Source organism: Staurois parvus, unplaced genomic scaffold (assembly GCF_062004578.1).
Source record: "Staurois parvus isolate SC_StPar_1 unplaced genomic scaffold, SC_StPar_1.0 ptg000371l, whole genome shotgun sequence".
NCBI classification, from domain to species: Eukaryota; Metazoa; Chordata; class Amphibia; order Anura; family Ranidae; genus Staurois; species Staurois parvus.
In genome coordinates, this window is record NW_028318167.1 from 6,481,651 (window position 1) to 6,500,279 (window position 18,629).

Below are 18,629 nucleotides of genomic sequence, written 5' to 3' on the forward strand. Positions count from 1 at the left end.
GACGAGCATGGGAGGAGGAGACTAGGGAGCTAGACAGCAGGAGGTCATGGGAGGAGCAGAGAGGATGGCTTGGGTGATATTTGGAGACAAGTTTGGTGATGTAATTTGGGGCAGAGTTATAAATGGCTTTATTTGTTATTGTTAATGTTTTGAATTTTATTCGTTGGGCACTGGAGGGATGGCAGATATGGAATGGTTAGTAAGGTGGATGGGTCTGGCAGCAGCATTCATGATAGACTGAAGAAGGGATAGCCTGCGATTAGATCGGCCAATGAGGAGGGAGTTACAATAGCCAAGACGAGAGATAACAAGGGAGTGAATAAGTTGCTTAGTGGTTTCAAAAGGTTAAGAACGGGCGGGAGGGGTGGGATATATGCACCATGAAGCATTACCTAAAAGAAAAGATAATTTTTTGCAGATTAAGATGGGAGGTAGCCCCACAAGATGGTCTCAGGGATGAGAAAACTGAATCAGAATGGTACAATTTTTTTAACCTCCCTGGCAGTATAACTAATCAATATTTTTGAATGTCAAAGCGGTACATTGTTTTGCATGGAAATTTGTTGTTTTATACACCCTGATCCAAATTATTATGCAAATTCTATTTAAGTGTCACAAAGATTAAATATTTTGTTTTTCAGTGTAACTCATGGATGGCATTGTGTCTCAGGGCTCTTTTGGTCACTGAAAACACCTGTGATAATTAGATTGGCAGGTGATCCGAATTTAAAGGAAAAACTACTAAAGGAGGGTGTTCCACATTATTAAGCAGAGCACCATTTTCAAGCAATATGAGGAAGAAAAAGGATCTCTCTGCTGCCGAAAAGAGTGAAATAGTTCAATGCCTTGGACAAGGTATGAAAACATTAGATATTTCATGAAAACTTAAGCGTGATCATTGCACTATTAAGAGATTTGTGGCTGATTCAGAGCACAGACGGGTTCGTGCAGATAAAGGCACATTGAGGAAGATTTCTGCCAGATCCATGCATCGGATCAAGAGAGCAGCTGCTAAAATACCATTACACAGCAGCAAACAGATATTTGAAGCTGCTGGTGCCTCTGGAGTCCCACAGACATCAAGGTGTAAAGTCCTCCAGAGTCTTGCAACTGTGCATAAACCTTCTATTCGGCCACCACTAACCAATGCTCACAAGCAGAAACGGCTGCATTGGGCAGAAAAATACATGAAGACTAATTTTCAAACAGTCCTGTTCACTGATGAGTGCCGTGCAACCCTGGATGGTCCAGATGGATGGAGTAGTGGATGGTTGGTGGACGGCCATCCTGTTCCAACAAGGCTGTGACATCAGCAAGGCAGCGGTGCAGTCATGTTTTGGGCCGGACTCATGGGAACAGAGCTGGTCGGCCCCTTTAGGGTCCCCGAAGGTGTAAAGATGACCTCTGCAAAGTATGTGGAGTTTATGACTGACCACTTTCTTCCCTGGTATAGAAGGAAGAACTATGCTTTCCGTAATAAAATCATCTTCATGCATGACAATGCACCATCTCATGCTGCAAAGAATACCTCTGCGTCAATGGCTGTTATGGGGATTTAAGGAGAGAAAGTCATGGTGTGGCCTCCATCCTCCCCTGACCTCAATCCTATTGAGAACCTTTGGAGCATCCTCAAGCAAAAGATCTATGAGGGTGGGAGGCAGTTTACATCCAAACAGCAGCTCTGGGAGGCTATTCTGACATCTTGCAAACAAATTCAAGCAGAAACTGTCCAAAAACTCACAAGTTCAATGGATGCAACACTTGTGAAGCTGCTATCAAATAAGGGGTCCTATGTTAAAATGTAACGTGACCTGTTAAAATGTTTAAAAAGTTTAAATGTTGTTAAAAGTTTGATTGAAATAGCTTTTGATTTCAATAAATATGCTGCAAACACAACAAATTACAATTTTCAGTTCTTTACAACCTATAAAGTGTTTTGAAACTTACTGAGCGTAATAATTTGGAACAGTGCATTGTAAGTTTTTTCATGTTTAAAAAAAATACTGTTATCATTAGGAGGTTTGTTCAATAAAATTTGAATTGTACTCTTAATAGTTGATAACATGAGAATTATGCTGACTGTTATTTACATCAATTATTTAGGTAAATGAGAAAAATATCAAATGCATAATAATTTGGAACGGTGTATTGTAGATCTGTAATTTTTAGGAATAACTCACTGAAATCTGTCCAAACAAGAGTTTAATAAACATCCGGGGTATTATAAAGTTTGAAACATGAAATCATAAATTATAATATAATAAATAATTATAAAAAATAATAATATAAAAATAAATGTAATGCAATAATGTAATCAAACCAAAAACAGTGAAATTTGAAATAGAGCACCAAGTTCACACACCACTGAGCCCAGTCGCAGAATTGTTTTCAGTGTCTGATGATGGATTTCCACACAAATCACTATCGCTCAGTTCTGCAAGTGATTCTAATTCACTATCGCTGTTTTCTAGCTGGTCTAAAACCACTTCTGACCTAAAGGGACACTTTTTGGATGCCATAGACGTTCTCAAGTTTCCAGGCAGAAAGACCGGTAAAAGTGCAGGCAGGACACTGGACAAAGCACTAAGGACAAATGTTAGGTGAAATGGTTTGATATAGTAATGTAATACTAACAGATTAAAATGTATTGTGTGTATGTCAAATTTTTTTTTTTAATCTCCCGCCGGTTCCGCCCTCCACAACTAATTTGTGTTACATTGGTGAGTTTTTCACCTAGAGGAGGGGAGTGCAATGGGCGTGAGGTTTGCGCCCATTCTGGCGAACCTCTTCATGGGAGAATGGGAAGATAGACGTGTTCAGCAGAAATAAGGGGGAGGTCATTTTTTACCAAAGGTTTATTGATGACCTGTTATATGGGCAGGATCAGAGAAAGCCCTATAATAATTTTTGCTGGAGCTGAATAATAATAATAATAATAATAATATAAAATTTGAGTACCAGTGGAGTAGTGAACAAATTCACTTCCTAGATGTTAATATCTTTAGAGAGGGGGATAAACTCTTAACCAAAGTGTATTTTAAGCCAACTGACAGGAATATTTATCTGTCTTTGTCGAGTGGTCATCATCTGTTATGGTTAAAAAATATCCCTAAGGGACAGATGAGAGTCAGGAGGAATTGCAGTTTAGAATCTGATTTTGTGAACCAATCTCAAGTGATATAAAAGAGAGATTTGTCCAGAAGGGTTACAATAGTGACCCAATACAGAGGACAATCCAGGAAGTAATGGAGGTGCCAAGAGAGAAATGTTTAAGAGAAAAAAAACACAATAGAACTAATAAAAGCCAAGAGTGGGGCTTCATTTCTGATTTCTATGTACAATACAGGGAGGTTGAGGCTATTTTCAGGAGGCACTGGCACATTCTGCGTATGAACAGGGAGTTAAACCCGGTGCTTCCAGAAAATCCACCTTTTATTTACCGGAGAGACCCTAATTTGGGGGGTAAAGTGGTTAAAAAGATTCCAGACACCCCTAAGAAACAGATGACATTTTGGGATAAGATGTTTATTTGCCTGTCGAAAGTGTAAAGCTTGTAAACAGGTAAACAAATGATTAAGGGGTATAACCATCTTCACATCCTCAGCAAACAATAAGGACTTTAAAATATCTGAATTTATTACATGTAGCACCACTCATGTGGTATACGCTTTGGAATGTCCTTGTGGGCTTATGTATATAGGTCGCACAAAAAGACCCCTTAAAAAAAAGAATAGCGGAACACATATATAACTTTGGAATGGGATACCAATAGTACCGTAGCATTTCGCTACATTTTAGACAGTGTCATGAAAGGGATCCTACCAGTTTAAAATTTTAGGGGGTATATAGGATCTTTCCTCAGTGGAGGTGTAGTAATATGGTGAGGGATTTATCTAAAAGAGAAATTAAATGGATTTATATGGCAGATACATTAACTCCCAAGGGCCTGAACATTGAAATTTATATCAACTGTTTTATTAGTGACTATTAAATAGATATCAGTACTGAGCTCATAATTTTAGGGGTTTATTTGAAAGTTCAATGCATTGAATGTTATATGTATGAAGGTTATTATGCATTTTATCCAAATTTTAAATAATGTTTGTGATGTAAAGAGACTGATTATAGACAGGTTGAGGGATAAAGTGTGGCTTGATGCACGATTATTCTATGGAGGTCTGCTAACTGAGATCTGTTGAAATAGTTTATCACATTGGATATAAGTAGATGTACTATGATGTGTGACCACTAGATGTCTCTGTCTGGATACCACTGTGGTTAATAGAATGAACATTGATGGACAAGGGAGTATAAAGTGTTAAATACCAAAGGAGGTCAGTTATAAATAAGGGAATGCCATGCCATTTGGCCATTCAATAGAAGAAATTGTAAGGATGAATCGTTAGGGACGTGGCTAAACGACGTGAAGGAAGTAACATCAGTCCGTGGATCGACATGGTGGTGAGATATCGCATGCCTTACCGTGATGGCGGAGGTCTGACGTCTAACAAATTGGGATTGTGATAAGCGATCATTCTTTTTATGTTTGAGTTTTTAATGGGAATGAACAAGCAATACATTTGGGGTTTACGCTATATGTGTTGCTTTGTTCCCTTATCTTGAGTTTTAGAGTTTTAAAGTACTGTGTGGGGAAGAAAGAATTTTGATGGATCCACCTAAATGGATGATCGAATAAAAGTGCTGTTTGCCCATCAGTAATATGACAGGCATTTGCTTGCAGTGAGTGTTGTATCCTGAGGGAAAGTTGTTCACTGAACACAAAGGGCGATTGATCTGCTACTCTGATTAAAGGTGGAGGAGTGAAGCTATGAGCTATCTACCCAGAGGAAAACATCTAAATGTTCGGGATTTGTTGCACTTTTCATCAACGATTGGTGGAAAACTATGAACTTTTAAAAGTGCGGAGTGCTGCTGTGATTAACCGCTTCCTGACCGCCCTATAGCAGATACACTGCTACAGGGCGGCACGGGTGCACAAAATCACAGAGATATCTCTCTCTCTATATATATATTATTTTTATACAGGATTTATATAGCACCAACAGTTTGCTCAGCGCTTCACAATATACCGGAAGACAATACAGCAACAATACAGTTCCATACAAGAGGGAAAGGAGGGCCCTGCTCCTTGGAGCTTACAATCTAGGAATATACACACATATACACACACACACGTGATTTCACTTTTCCGGGTAGGGGGCGCATACCCTACCTGTGCCACCATCAATCACCGAGTCCCGGACGGTGATTAGTCGCCGGCACCCGATGATTGCCGAGCATCTCCGAAGGGGAGGAGAACTGTTTGTAAACAACAAGTACTGATCACTGTATTGGTGTCACTGGGTCAGTTCCCCCCAGTGTCAGAATGCCCACTGCCTTTACTAGTAAAATAAATAAATAAATTCCAGTATCTATACCGTCATTTGTAAGGGTTAAACTTTCACGTAAACCATTTAATTTACACGTATTGGGATTTTTATTTTTTTTTAGCAAAGACATATAACAGAATACATTTTAGCCTAAATTTATGATGAAATTAGATTTTTAAAAAATTTTTTACTGGACATATTTATTAGCAAAAAGTCAAAAATATAGTTTTTTTTAAACCGCAAAAAAATAAAAAACAAACAGGTGATCAAATACCACCAAAAGAAAGCTCAATGTGTGGGAAAAAAGGACATAAATATCATTTGGGTGCAGCGTTGTATGACCGCGCAATTGTCAGTTAAAAGAACGCAGCGCCATAATGCAAAAAATGGCCTGTTAGGAAGGGGGATAAATCATCAGGAGGGCAAATGATTAAGCCTTTAGAATCACTTTAACTACCGGTACTTCAACTAAGTCTGGACACTTTCACCACCTTCCAGTCCAGGATAATTTTCAGCTTTTATAATTTTTTAAAACACAAATAGAGCTTTTTTTTGTGGTATTTGATCACCACTGGGGTTTTTACTTTTTGAGATATAAACAAAAAAATTTTGAGGGGAATTTTTTTTTTACTTCCTGCTATAAAACATATCAAAAAAATAAAAAAAAATCTAATTTCTAAATAAATTTAGGCCAAAAATGTATTCTGCTATATATTTTTGGTAAACAAAAATCCCAATTAGTGTATATAGATTGGTTTGCATGCAAGTTATAGTGTCTACAAACTATGGGATATATACTATGGGATTTATTTTTATACTAGTATGGTGGCAATCAGTGACTTATAGTGGGACTGTAATAATACGGTGGTCAATCGCACACTGACACTTTGTGGGAACCAGTGACACTAATACAGCGATCAGTGCTAATAATGTACACTGACACTGTACTAACGACACTGGTTGGGAAGTGGTTAATATCTAGGGGCAATTAAAGGGTTAAGTGTATACCTATGCTACTACTATACTATTACTAGGGGATGAGTATGTCTTTATTGCAGGGAAACAAATCTGCACATCCCCGCTGACAGGGCTGAGCTCTGTATTGTTTACATACACATACAGTGCCTTGAAAAAGTATTCATACTCCTTGAAATTTTCCACATTTTGTCATGTTACAACCAAAAGCGTAAATGTATTTTATGTGACAGACCAACACAAAGTGGCACATAATTGTGAAGTGGAAGGAAAATGATAAATGGTTTTCAAAATTTTTTACAAATAAATATCAGAAAAGTGTGGCGTGCATTTTTATTCAGCCCCCTTTACTCTGATACCCCTACCTAAAATCTAGTGGAACCACTGGCCTTCAAAAGTCGCCTAATTAATAAATAGGACCCACCTGTGTGTAATTTAATCTCAGTATAAATACAGCTGTTCTTTGAAGCCCTCAGAGGTTTGTTAGGAAGACATTAGTGAACAAACAGCATCATGAAGGCCAAGGAACACACCAGACAGGTCAGGCATAGAGTTGTGAAGAAGTTTAAAGCAGGGTTAGGTTATAAAAAAAAAATAAGCTTTGAACATCTCACAGAGCACTGTTCAATCCATCATCCGAAAATGTAAAGAGTAAGGCACAACTGCAATCCTACCAAAACATGGCCGTCCACATAACAGACAGGCCAAGCAAGGAGAGCATTAATCAGAGAAGCAGCCAAGAGGCCCATGGAAACTCTGGAGGAGCTGCAGAGATCCACAGCTCAGGTGGGAGAATCTGTCCACAGGACAACTATTAGTCGTGCACTCCACAAATCTGGCCATTATGGAAGAGTGACAAGAAGAAAGACATTGCTAAAAGAAAGCCATAACAAGTCCCGTTTGCAGTTTGTGAGAAGCCATGTGGGGGACACAGCAAATGTGGAAGAAGGGGTTCTGGTCAGATGAGACTAAAATGTAACTTTTTGGCCTAAAAGCAAAGCGCTATGTGTGGAGGAAAACTAACTGCTCATCACTCTGAACACACCATCCAATTGAGAATCTGTGGCAAGACTTGAAAATTGCTGTTCACAGACGCTCTCCATCTAATCTGACAGAGCTTGAGCTATTTTACAAAGAATGGGCAAAAATTTCACTCTCTAGATGTACAAAGCTGGCAGAGACATCCCAAAAAGACTTGCAGCTGTAATAGCAGAGAAAGGTGGTTCTACAAAGTATTGACTGAATACAAATGCACAGGGGGGGGGGGAGGGGGGAAGGGGAGAAGGGAGAAAGGGGAGCAGGGGGGAAGGGGGGAGGGGGGAAGAGGAGGAAAGGGGAGGGAGACACAAGGGGAAGAAGGAGAGAAAATACTACTCAGATAACCATGGAGCCCAAACTTTGTCATACTTCCAAGGACATCCCTGATTAATGTATGCAAGTCTATACATGGGCAAAGCAGCGTCTATCTGCACCTCCCAGGCCAATAACTCCGGAGGGGCCGGGGAAGTCCACTTAAACAAGATCTCCTTTTTAGCGTAAAACAGTAGGTAAGATATAAGAAGCTTAGTGTGGTGGGACCACTGGTCATCCTCATGAATGCCCAACAGGGCCAACTCTGGCAAGAGAGGTAATGCCAAATGCAACCTGAGATTGATCTCAGCATAACTCTCAGACCAATAGGCCAGAATCATGGAGCATGACTAAAACATATGAAAAAAGGACCCAGGTTCAACACGACAACAGGGACAAACAGGGTCCCAGGCAGGGTAAATTGTGTGAAGCCTCTGAGAGGTATAATAAACTCTATGAACGAATTTGACCTGAATCATTTTATCCCTAGAAGAGATAATCAGCCTAGGACCCCTTTCCAAACAATCCTCTCTGTCCAAGGTTGGAATATCAGCCTGCCATTGGTCCCACACACACTTAAGCTTGGGAGAACATTAAGAAGCGCTCGTTGGCACGGATGGGGGGATAGAGGTACAATGTATCACATTTGGTGGGTGTGTCCTAAAATTCAAGAGTATTGGGGGCAAATAGTAGATATGATCCAGAAAATAACGGAGGTTGATATTTCAAAAGACCCAGAGACTTGCCTACTCCATGGTACTAAGCTATCGGTTAAGAAATATAAAAAATATGGTTTACTGTATCATCTTAATGCAGCGAAGGGATTGATACCCAAGTTTTGGAAGAAACAGGAGGTACCAAAAATAAAGGATTGGATAAATGGGATGGACCAGATATATAGATTAGAAGAACTTTACCATTTGAGTGAAGATAAGATGGAGAGTTTTCGTGCCAAGTGGAAAAAGTAGGAGGATTTTAAGAAGTCAGAATTAATCCTAGAGTACAGTTGCAAGAAAAAGTATGTGAACATCTTGGGATTACGTGGAGTTTTGCATGAATTGGGCATAAAATGTGCTCTGAACGTCATCTAAGTCACAACAATAGAAGAACACAGTCTGCTGAACATAATACTACACAAACATTAGATGTTGCCATGGTTTAATTGTACATAACATGTAAACATTCACAGTGCAGGGAGGAAAAAGTATGTGAACCTTTGGACTTAATAACTGGTTGACCCTGCTTTGGCAGTAATAACCTCAACCAAACGTTTCCTGTAGTTGCAGATCAGACCTGCACAATGATCTGGAGTCATTTTGGATCACTCCTCTTCACAAAACTGTTTCAGTGTAGCAATATTCTTGGGATGTCTGGTGTGAATCGCTCTCTTAAGGTCATGCCACAGCATTTCAATCGGGTTGAGGTCAGGACTCTGACTGGGCCACTCCAGAAGGCATATTCTGTGCTGTTGCAGCCATTGTTTTCTTGAATTACTTGTATACTTTGGGTCATTGTCCTGTTGCATCACCCAAACTCTGCGGAGCTTCAGTTGGTGGACAGATGGTCGTACGTTTTCCTGCAAAATGTCTTGATAAACTCTGGAATTCATTTTCCCATCAATGACAACAATCCGTCCAGGCCCTGAGGCAGCAAAGCAGCCCCAAACCATGATGCTCCCTCCACCATGTTTTACAGCGGGGATGAGGTTTGGATGTTGGTGTGCTGTGCCTTTTTTTCTCCACATGTAGTGTTGTGTGTTCTTCCCAAACAACTCAATCTTGGTTTCATCTGTCCACAGTATATTTTGCCAGTAGTGCTGCAGAACATCCAGGTGCTCTTTTGCAAACTTCAAACATGCTGCAATATTCTTTTGGGACAGCAATGGCTTCCTCCATGGTGTCCTCCCATGTACTCCATTCTTGTTTAATGTTTTCCTTATTGTAGATGTGCCAACAAAAATGTTAGCATGTGCCAGAGATTTCTTTAGGTCTTTAGCTGACACTCTGGGATTCTTCTTTACTTCATGCAACATTCTGCGCTGTGCAGGGAGAGTAGCAACAGTGCTAAACTTTCTCCATTTGTAGACAGTCTGTCTTACCGTGGACACATGAACATCAGGGCTTTTGAAGATACTTTTGTAACCCTTTCCAGCTTCATGCAAGTCAACAATTCTTGATCGTAGGTCTTCTGAGAGCTCTTTTCTGCGAGGCATGGTTCACATCAGACAGTGCTTCTTGAAACCAGTAAACCCAAAACAGGTGTGTGTTTTTTAAGGGCAGGACAGCTGTCAGCAACACATCCAATATCATCACACTGATTGGAGTCAAGGTTGGCTCACTCTTGGCTCCAATTAGCTCTGGGAGAAGTCATTAATCTAGGGCCTCACAAACTTTTTCCTCCCTGCACTGTGAATGTTTACATGTTATGTGCAATTAAACCATGGAAACATCTAATGTTTGTGTAGTATTATGTTCAGCAGACTGTGTTCTTCTATTGTTGTGACTTAGATGACGTTCAGAGCACATTTTATGCCCAATTCATGTAAAACTCCACGTAATCCCAAGGGGTTCACATACTTTTTCTTGCAACTGTATATGGGAGTGTAATAGAGAAATACTGTGGATATGTTTCTGAATTGGGATCTCCAGAGGGAGTGGGAAAGATGCAGAGTGGAGGTTTTGGGGGGGGGGGGTCGAAGGGAGGGGGGGGGGTATGTGGTTGGGTGGTAAGGGGGGGGAGGGAAAATGTTACGGATTTTTGGTTAACAATTAGATATTATGACAATCAAAACTGTGGTAGTTTTATGTGTTTATCTGTTTATGGTTTGTTTGTACAAATATGAAATTTTGAAAATGTAACAAAATATTTAAATAAAAAAAAAGAAAAACATTAAAAAGAGCAGAGAGGGGCTTCGCCAATTCGGGCGAAGTCAAGAGCTCCTCAACAGGGTCAGTCTGGAGGAGGTGTGACGCCCGGCCGAACTGAGCCCTCACAGCATGTCGCAATTGGAGGTATCTAAAAAACATATGCGGTGGAAGTTTAAAAGTGATGGAGAGCAGGGAGAAAAGGTAAAAGGGCCCCCCGTGGCATAATGTCAGCCAGAGTCCTAACCCCATATTGTGCCCAAATTGGATGGTCCGCAATGGTACGGAATTGAGGAAGAGAAGGGCTACCCAAGAGTGGCTGAGCTGGGGACCATTGACCAAGCACCAGAAAATGGCGCCAGGCTGCCACCCACACCCTCTACTTAATACGCGTAGGTTCCGGCACCCCTTCATAAGCCTTTGGTTCCCTATACATGAAGTTACGTGGGTCCGATAGGGAGCCCAGGGAGGCTGCCTCTAAAAACACACCGCCGCATTAGATTTAGAACCCATGCACCACCAATAAACGTAGACTAAGACCGCCACACAAAAATAGACTCGAAAATTGGGCAGTACCAGCCCCCCAGCCTGGGAGGAAGCCAAAGAGTGGACTTCGCCAGCCAAGGAAGAGAGCTATGCCAAAAAAACGAACTAATACACATATTGAGGTGAGTAAAAAAGGAAGGGGGAATCCAAACAGGGCAATTCCAAAAGACATAATTAAATTTAGGCAGATAAATCATTTTGATGAGGTTAATACGGCCAAGTAAATTCAAGGGAAGGTCTGCCCAAGCAGAACACTGCGCTTTGAGGGACAAAAGAAGAGGATGAAGGTTATGGGCCAGATACCCAGAAAGATCCCTAGTCACCTGAATGCCAAGGTACTGAAATTCATCGACCCAACGCAATGGTGAGGGACACGCAGATTCAGAGGCACGGGTATCAAGAGGAAAAAGAAGCAACTTAGACCAGTTGATCCGGATACCAGAAAAAGACCCATAGAGATCAAATATACAAAGGGCTGCCAAAAGCGACTGGCCAGCATCATTAAGATACAGAAAAGTATCGTCAGCATACAGGGATATTTTCTCATCTAAGGGCCCCAGTCGCAACCCCCGAACCTCCAAAGACTCACTGATCAACACTGCCAAAGGCTCCAAGGCCAAGGCAAACAGGCCAGGAGCTAATGGACAGCCCTGAAGTGTTCCCCGATGAAGCAGAAAGGGTTCCGACAGTCTGTCATTGGTATGGACCCATGCCCTGGGTGATCTATACAACAATTGAAGCCAATGCAGAAATTTCGGGCCAAAACTGAATCGCCTAAGGACTTCCCAATGGTAGGTCCACTCCACCGAGTCAAACACTTTTTCAGCGTCAAGAGATGAAACGACCCTAGAACCAGAATCAGCGTAGGATACAGAAAGATTCAGGAAAAGGAATCTAATATTAATGTCCGTTTGATCCACATTAACTAGATCTTCAATTACCTTGGATAGACGTGTAACAAGGATCTTCGCGAAAAAATGTTTGCGTCCACATTTAGTAGGGAAATAGAACGATAAGAAGTGCAATCCTGCAGGTCCTTACCAGACTTAGGAATCAAAACAATAAGGGCCTCTTCTATAGATACAGGGAGTGATTCAAGGGACGAAAATTCAGAAAAGAGAGCCAACAGTCGAGGAGCCAACAGTTCAGAAAATTGGGAGTAGAACTCTACATTGAGTCCATCCGCCCCGGGGGTCTTACTGTCCCGCAACCGCCCAATCGCCTCCTGCACCTCCTCAAGGGAAATATCTGCCTCCAAAACCTCCATACCGGACGCAACCAAACAAGGAAGAGAAACGGAGTCCAGGAAGGCAGACAGTGCAGATGAAGAAAAAGACACCAGAGAGGAATAAAGGTCCCTATAAAAATCCAAAGAACAAGCATTAATAGAGTCTGGCAAAAAAAGTAGCCGATCCGTCGCATCCCGAATAGATGGGCAACGTTGGGGACCTGTCCCTAGCCAACCATGCAAGCAGCCTCCCATTTTTGTCACCATATTCAAATACGTGCTGGGCAGAAGAAAGCAGAGCCTTTTTGGTTTGTGCAATTCTATAGGTAGCCAGCCGGCGCAAAGCCTGCCACCAGGTCGCATGGCGGGTCTGGTCAGGAGCAGCAACATATGCCGCCTCCAGGCCAGACCCCTCCTCCACCAGAGTCTTGAAAGAGCAGACCGCCTCCTTTTGGAGAACAGAAATGCTGGAAATATATTTTCCCCTCTCATCCTTGTCTTAAAGGAGTCCCATAGCACCAAGGAAGAAGTAGACTCCCCATTCAGAACCCAATGATTACAAATAGATGCAGTAAGAGGTTCCTGCAAACGTTCATCCATTGCCAAGAATCTGAAAAGGCGCCACAACCTGCACTCCGGTGGTGAGGAAAATTACAAGGTCAAGGATAGAGGAGCATGATCAGACACCCCACGAGGTAATATCTTAACTGCTCCAACACACTGCAGGACCACGAAGATGCAAATGCTAGATCTATCCTAGAAATGGTCCTGTACGTAATCAGAACACCAAGTCGCGGCAAGTAGCCTATCCAGATCCAGGCAAGGGACCATATTAAAGTCACCCAACAGTAGCACATTATTCATGTCATAAGTTACAACCAGTTGCATAATAGTATTCAAAACCTGAACAGAGGCTGGAGAGGGTAAATACAGTCCCACCAACACCAGCTCCCTGTCATAGATTCGGGCATGCACCATAACAAACCTGCCATCCAGGTCAGTGAGAACGCCAAGGACCTGAAAGGGAAGAGATTTATGAATGAGAATACTCACCCCACGAGCGTAGTTAGAGTAGGTAGCATGATAGTGGGCACCCACCCATGGCCTCCAAAGACTCATAATTTTAGACCCCAACAGGTGAGTTTCTTGCAAGATACAGACATGGAGGCTGAACTTAAAAACTAAGGACCTCTTAATGGTGGAGTTAGGACCCCTAACATTCCAGGAAACAATTGTCACCTGAGGCATCTATAAGGCCAAGAGTAATAATAGACAGGAGTAAACCGTGGTGAAATCCACAACTCCACATCGCTGGACCCGGATAGCAGGCTGTACAAAGGAAAAACAATGGGTGGAGAAACAGGCTGGAGACAAAACATAATCACATAAACCATGTCACACACCGTGATGGAGAGCAGCAGAGTACTCACAGGGCCCACAATCAAAGATGAGGTGCTAAAGTTTCCAGCCAGACAGAGGCCTCGCACGGAGAAACAAAAAACCAAACAGTCTCCCCATCCTGGACACACAACAGAGCAGGGTACAGGACACAGTAGCGGATACCACGGGTCCGCATGGTCACCTTCAACTGGTCAAACGATCCGGAAAAAGGAGTAAGCGTCCATTCTGGTAAGTAAGATCCCCCTGTAGCCGAGCCGCTCGTAGAGCTTCATCCCTATCACAGAAGTTTAGGTGGTACATGATGCACCCTCTCCACGGTGTAATAAGAAGAGAACTGAGCAGCAGGGAGCAGGGTATGCAGCAGATCCTCAAATACCGCCGGGGCAGTGCCCTCCGCCAGGCCCACAATGCGGATGTTATTCCTCCGGTTCCAGTTCTCCGCATCCTTCGCCTTGTATTCTAGGGCCTTAACCTTTGTTTGCAAAGAGCGAAGGGCAGTAGCGTGATCAGCAAGCACATCCTCCACCAGACTAAACCTTTTCTCCGCCATAGAGATCCGAGAACGTAGCTCATCAAAATCCTGCCACATCTATCCCACGTCTAGCTGTACCGCCTCTATTTTAGATGTTAAAGCAGTTTGGCAGGAAGCAAATCGCCGCCATCAGATCAGATAGGTCTGGAGGAATGGGACCGGCCCGCTCCTCAGGCTCAGTTTAGGACGCCATGTTTTGGCAGAGCCAAGCGCTCAGTGCCACGTGGCCGCCAGGAGTCGGGGTGTCAGCCTCCTCGAGCGGCAGAAAAAAATGGAGCCTCTTCCCCCTACTGGCAGGTGTTCCAGACTGCAAATGCATCAGGGGGAGAAATAGGTGAGTCTATGTAGGGAAACCAGATAAATACAGGATAATTCCAGCAGAGCTCCGACAAGTGCAGCCGCTCCGGTCACCATTTTGGCCACGCTCCCCATAGGTCATCAGTTTAGTGTTAGAGGTGGTCTGCTGCTCGAATAACATGTGTTACGCAATCAGCGTTTTCATGCATAGGTACCCCAGTGCGTGCTTTTACATTTGTATGTGCGTATATGTGGGGGTGGGGGCCTAAAAAAAATTTTTTTTTGAAGGGGTGGTTGATGTGCTTGCGTGTAACTAATTTTTTTTTTTTTTTTAGAATTAAACAAAAAAATGTTTTTTTCCTTTATCACATAGGGGGGCAAAAAGTCCCCTTTGTGATGATGTTTGGTGATAGACTCCGGATGTCTCAAAGAGAACCTAAGAGACCCTGCATGTCTCCCCTGTACTCCACATCGCACTGCATTACATTCTTTCCCGGCCTCGATGGGTGAGAAATCTGTCAACCGGGACCCGGAAGTGACATCAGAACGTCACTTCTGGGTCAGGACAAGAAGAGGAGGGGAGCGGACATGTCCGCTTTCCTCCATCCCCACTACAGGCTGGCATTGCTGAACTGGTCCCAGGCCTGCAGATGGGCAAATGGAGCCCGGGAGACATAGCAGGCAAGACGGAGGTACTCAGGGTGGTGGAGGAGGCTGGCACTGTGGGCTGTGTGGAAGCAGTCGGTGTTACTACCTGCCCAGGGCCCTGAACTACATGTCCCGGGAGTCGGGCCATACAAACTGAACATCCCTGACGCACTAGGTATTTGATCCAGTGCAAGAGAGCCGTCTTACATGCAAGTTATGCGGTCAGCAAGCAGTTAAGAGTATATGTAAACCCTCACCTTGCAAAACAGCACACTAGGCTTAAAATATAAATGAACATTTTCATATAGATGTAAAAAAACATAATATACACCTTTTTCCCCTCACTTTTTGTATAAGTGATCACATTCCCACTGTCCACGCTGTGCTCATGCCTAGTGTTGTCAGTTTTTAATATAAAAGTAGAGGGACTAGCAGAACACCAGAGATTTCACACAACGGAAGAAAAACAGGCTACTTTTTCTTACAAGTACAAGGTACAGCAGGCACATATCATGGATATGAAATGTTGGGTTTACATATTCTTTAATTAACCACTTCAATACCAGGCACTTTCACCCCCTTCCTGCCCAGGCTAATTTGCAGCTTTCAGCGTGTCACACTTTGAATGACATTTGCACCATCATGCAACACTGTACCCAAATACATTTTTTTAATTTTTTTTTTATACAGATAGAGCTTTATTTTGGTGGGATTTCATCACCACTGGGATTTTGACATTTTGCTAGAAACATAAAAAAAAAAAAAGACCAAAAATGTTGAAAAGATAAAAAGTTTTTTCTTAGTTGCAGCTATAACATTTTGTAAAGAAGTAATTTTTCTTCTTCACTGATATGCGCTGATGAGGCTGCATTGATGTGCACTGATAAGCTGCACTGATTGGCACTGATGGGGCTGCATTGATAATCAGGGCATTGATGATCAGTACCCTGATTTTCAGTGTAAATAATGTGCTCACTGTGCCCTGTCAGACTGGCCGGTTATCGGCTCTCCTTCAAAGCGTGTGAGGAAAGGAAATGGCGATAACTGGACATCCTCCCAGAACTGGAGAGCTGCGCTGTAGCCGTCTTTAGGCTATAGTGCGGTCAAGAAGTGGTTAAAGAACCAAAGAGGCAAAAATCTGTCTTTAGGGCCATTTTGAATTCCCCCGATTGTCTTTCCTTCTTGTTAAAATGCTGCTCACCTAGAATGCTACTAGATATTAATACTGCATTGCTGTGCAGTCGTGCCATTCATTATGAATGGCACCCCACAGCACTGAGGAAATGCACCTGTGTTCTAACATGCTGCAAAGCATGGTAGTGCATTGCATAATAACAAACATGTTCTAGTGCATTAGCAGCTCATTCATTCTGAACTGGCTGTCTTAACCCAGAGCATTCAATTACTGCACAGGAGTATGCAGGCTAAAGTTTAAAAAAAAACAAAAAAAACACACCCCCCAAAGCCTTATTCATTGTGGTGCACTGTAGTGCGGGTGCTTTGACTTTGTACATTGGAGGTGCTCTTCAAAATTAATAGCACTTCAACATGCATACAGCAGTGCTCACTTGATTGTAAAGGCTCAAGGTTTTTTACCTTCACGCATTCTATGCATGAAGTTAAAACAAACCTCTGTGCAGCATCCCTCCCCAGCCCCCCCTAATACTCACCTAAGCCCCCTCTCGATCCAGCAATGTGCACTGGCTATCCCAGGACTCCCTCTTCTCATTGGTTGAGACAGAAGCGGGAGCCATTGGTTCCCACTACCGTCAACTGGCTCCAGCATTGTTCTGGTTTCTTCTTGCTGGAAGCTGCCATTTTACTGAATCCCAGAGCCTTTGAGCAGCAGTAAGTCTTTAGAATGTCAGTAGATCAGTCTCTAGCATCTCTAATTTTTGGCACTGTGCGTAAAAAGAGAGAAAATGAGCATGTGCAGAGCAGGGTGAGTGTGTATTAATGTATTTTAAGGCCTCATGCACACTGGACATTTTCTAAACTCTCCTAGAAGCCTTTCTCCTAGCAGCAGCATTTTGGCAAAAAAACAAAGCCTGATGATTGTAAAAGAGTGTCACGCGTTTAGCTGCACTTCAAGGAAAAAAAAATTATTCTGGCCACTGGCTGTGTGAATTTATTATGGTCACTGAAATGAATTAACATTCAAGCGTTAAAAGCAGCTAGCGTTAGCACGAGTTTAGATGAGTTTACAAGCGTCAAATTTTTTTCTGCCTAAACTTTGTGCTCCTAGACACACTGGGGTTTTTTTCCTGCTTCTAAACGCTGCTAAAAGCCTATGTGTGCATGGACACATAGGCTAACATGCAAGGGAGTTTAGAGGCACGAAAAAAAATACCAGCATAACTGTAAAATTGTCCAGTGTACATGAGGCCTATACAGTATAGACACTTATTTGTAATGTTTTACATAGCTATACCTGCAAAAGGGGCCAGCCTGAAGCGATCTAGCAGAACTTCACTTTCTGACTAAACGTCCACTTTAATGTTATGTTAGTTTTTCCAGGTGTGTTGCAATGTAATGTACGAATAGCAAATTTGTGCCTAGGACTGCCCACTCCTCCAGAATGACACCCAAGTGTCAGGGCATTTCGCTCCTCCCAAAAGCCATCCCAATGAGGGCTGAGGACTCTTGAGAAGGGCACTAAAACAGGATGCTGTGAAGTTTTCAGGAAGCTGCTGGTATCTCCCAACAACCATGATCTGCATTGCAAAGAAAGGCACAGGAATCCAGTAATAACATCACAGTGTAAAAAATATATGTTATGAAAAGCAAAGGGTTTTATTTAAAAAAAAAAACATCATATTGATGGAGGTGGCAAAAGGAGAAACCAGGGAAGGCAAAATATAAGAAGAGTTATCTAAAGTTTTAATGAGATTAAAGTCAGCACTGAAAATTTTGTTAAAAATTTTCTTGGCAGCATACATTTTTCCTGCACAAAACTGTTCTTTCACATCTCTTGCACACAATGTCACTTACCTAGCATACGAATGTACAAGGCAGTTTGGTCAGAGCTGTCATAAGATATTGCCCCACGTCTCTGCAAGAAAAAAAAAAAAAGCAGAAACATTTAGCTTACAAAGATAAAGGAATTAATAAAACAAACATTATATGATATGATATAATATATACAATATAATAATAAAAATAATAAGAGCAAAAAACAAGACAAGACAAAAACGAGGAAGATTTATAAAAACTATGCTCTCCATTTTTCATATCAAGCAAGTTGAAACCCAGTTCAAAAAAACAAAAAAAAACAAACTGTATGCATACACAGCTCTGTGTACATTTATGGCAACCCCTGTGTGGGGATTGTGCAGAGTGACATCATTGTGGCTCAGCCATTCAAGAAGCCAAACAGATTGAATCCAGAAAGAAGATCA

At 42.2% G+C, this 18,629-nt stretch overlaps 1 protein-coding gene across 4 annotated transcripts in view; it reads right to left on the reverse strand.

The window, feature by feature from the left end:
* PDE7A (phosphodiesterase 7A) overlaps positions 1-18,629 on the reverse strand; it is a 182,348-nt gene that overhangs the window by 65,794 nt on the left and 97,925 nt on the right. For all 4 annotated transcript variants that reach the window (XM_089685335.1, XM_089685336.1, XM_089685337.1 and 1 more), the window contains exon 2: positions 18,223-18,283. In XM_089685335.1, coding sequence (XP_089541461.1) covers positions 18,223-18,283 — 61 coding nt within the window. The remainder of the gene's footprint in view (positions 1-18,222; positions 18,284-18,629) is intronic.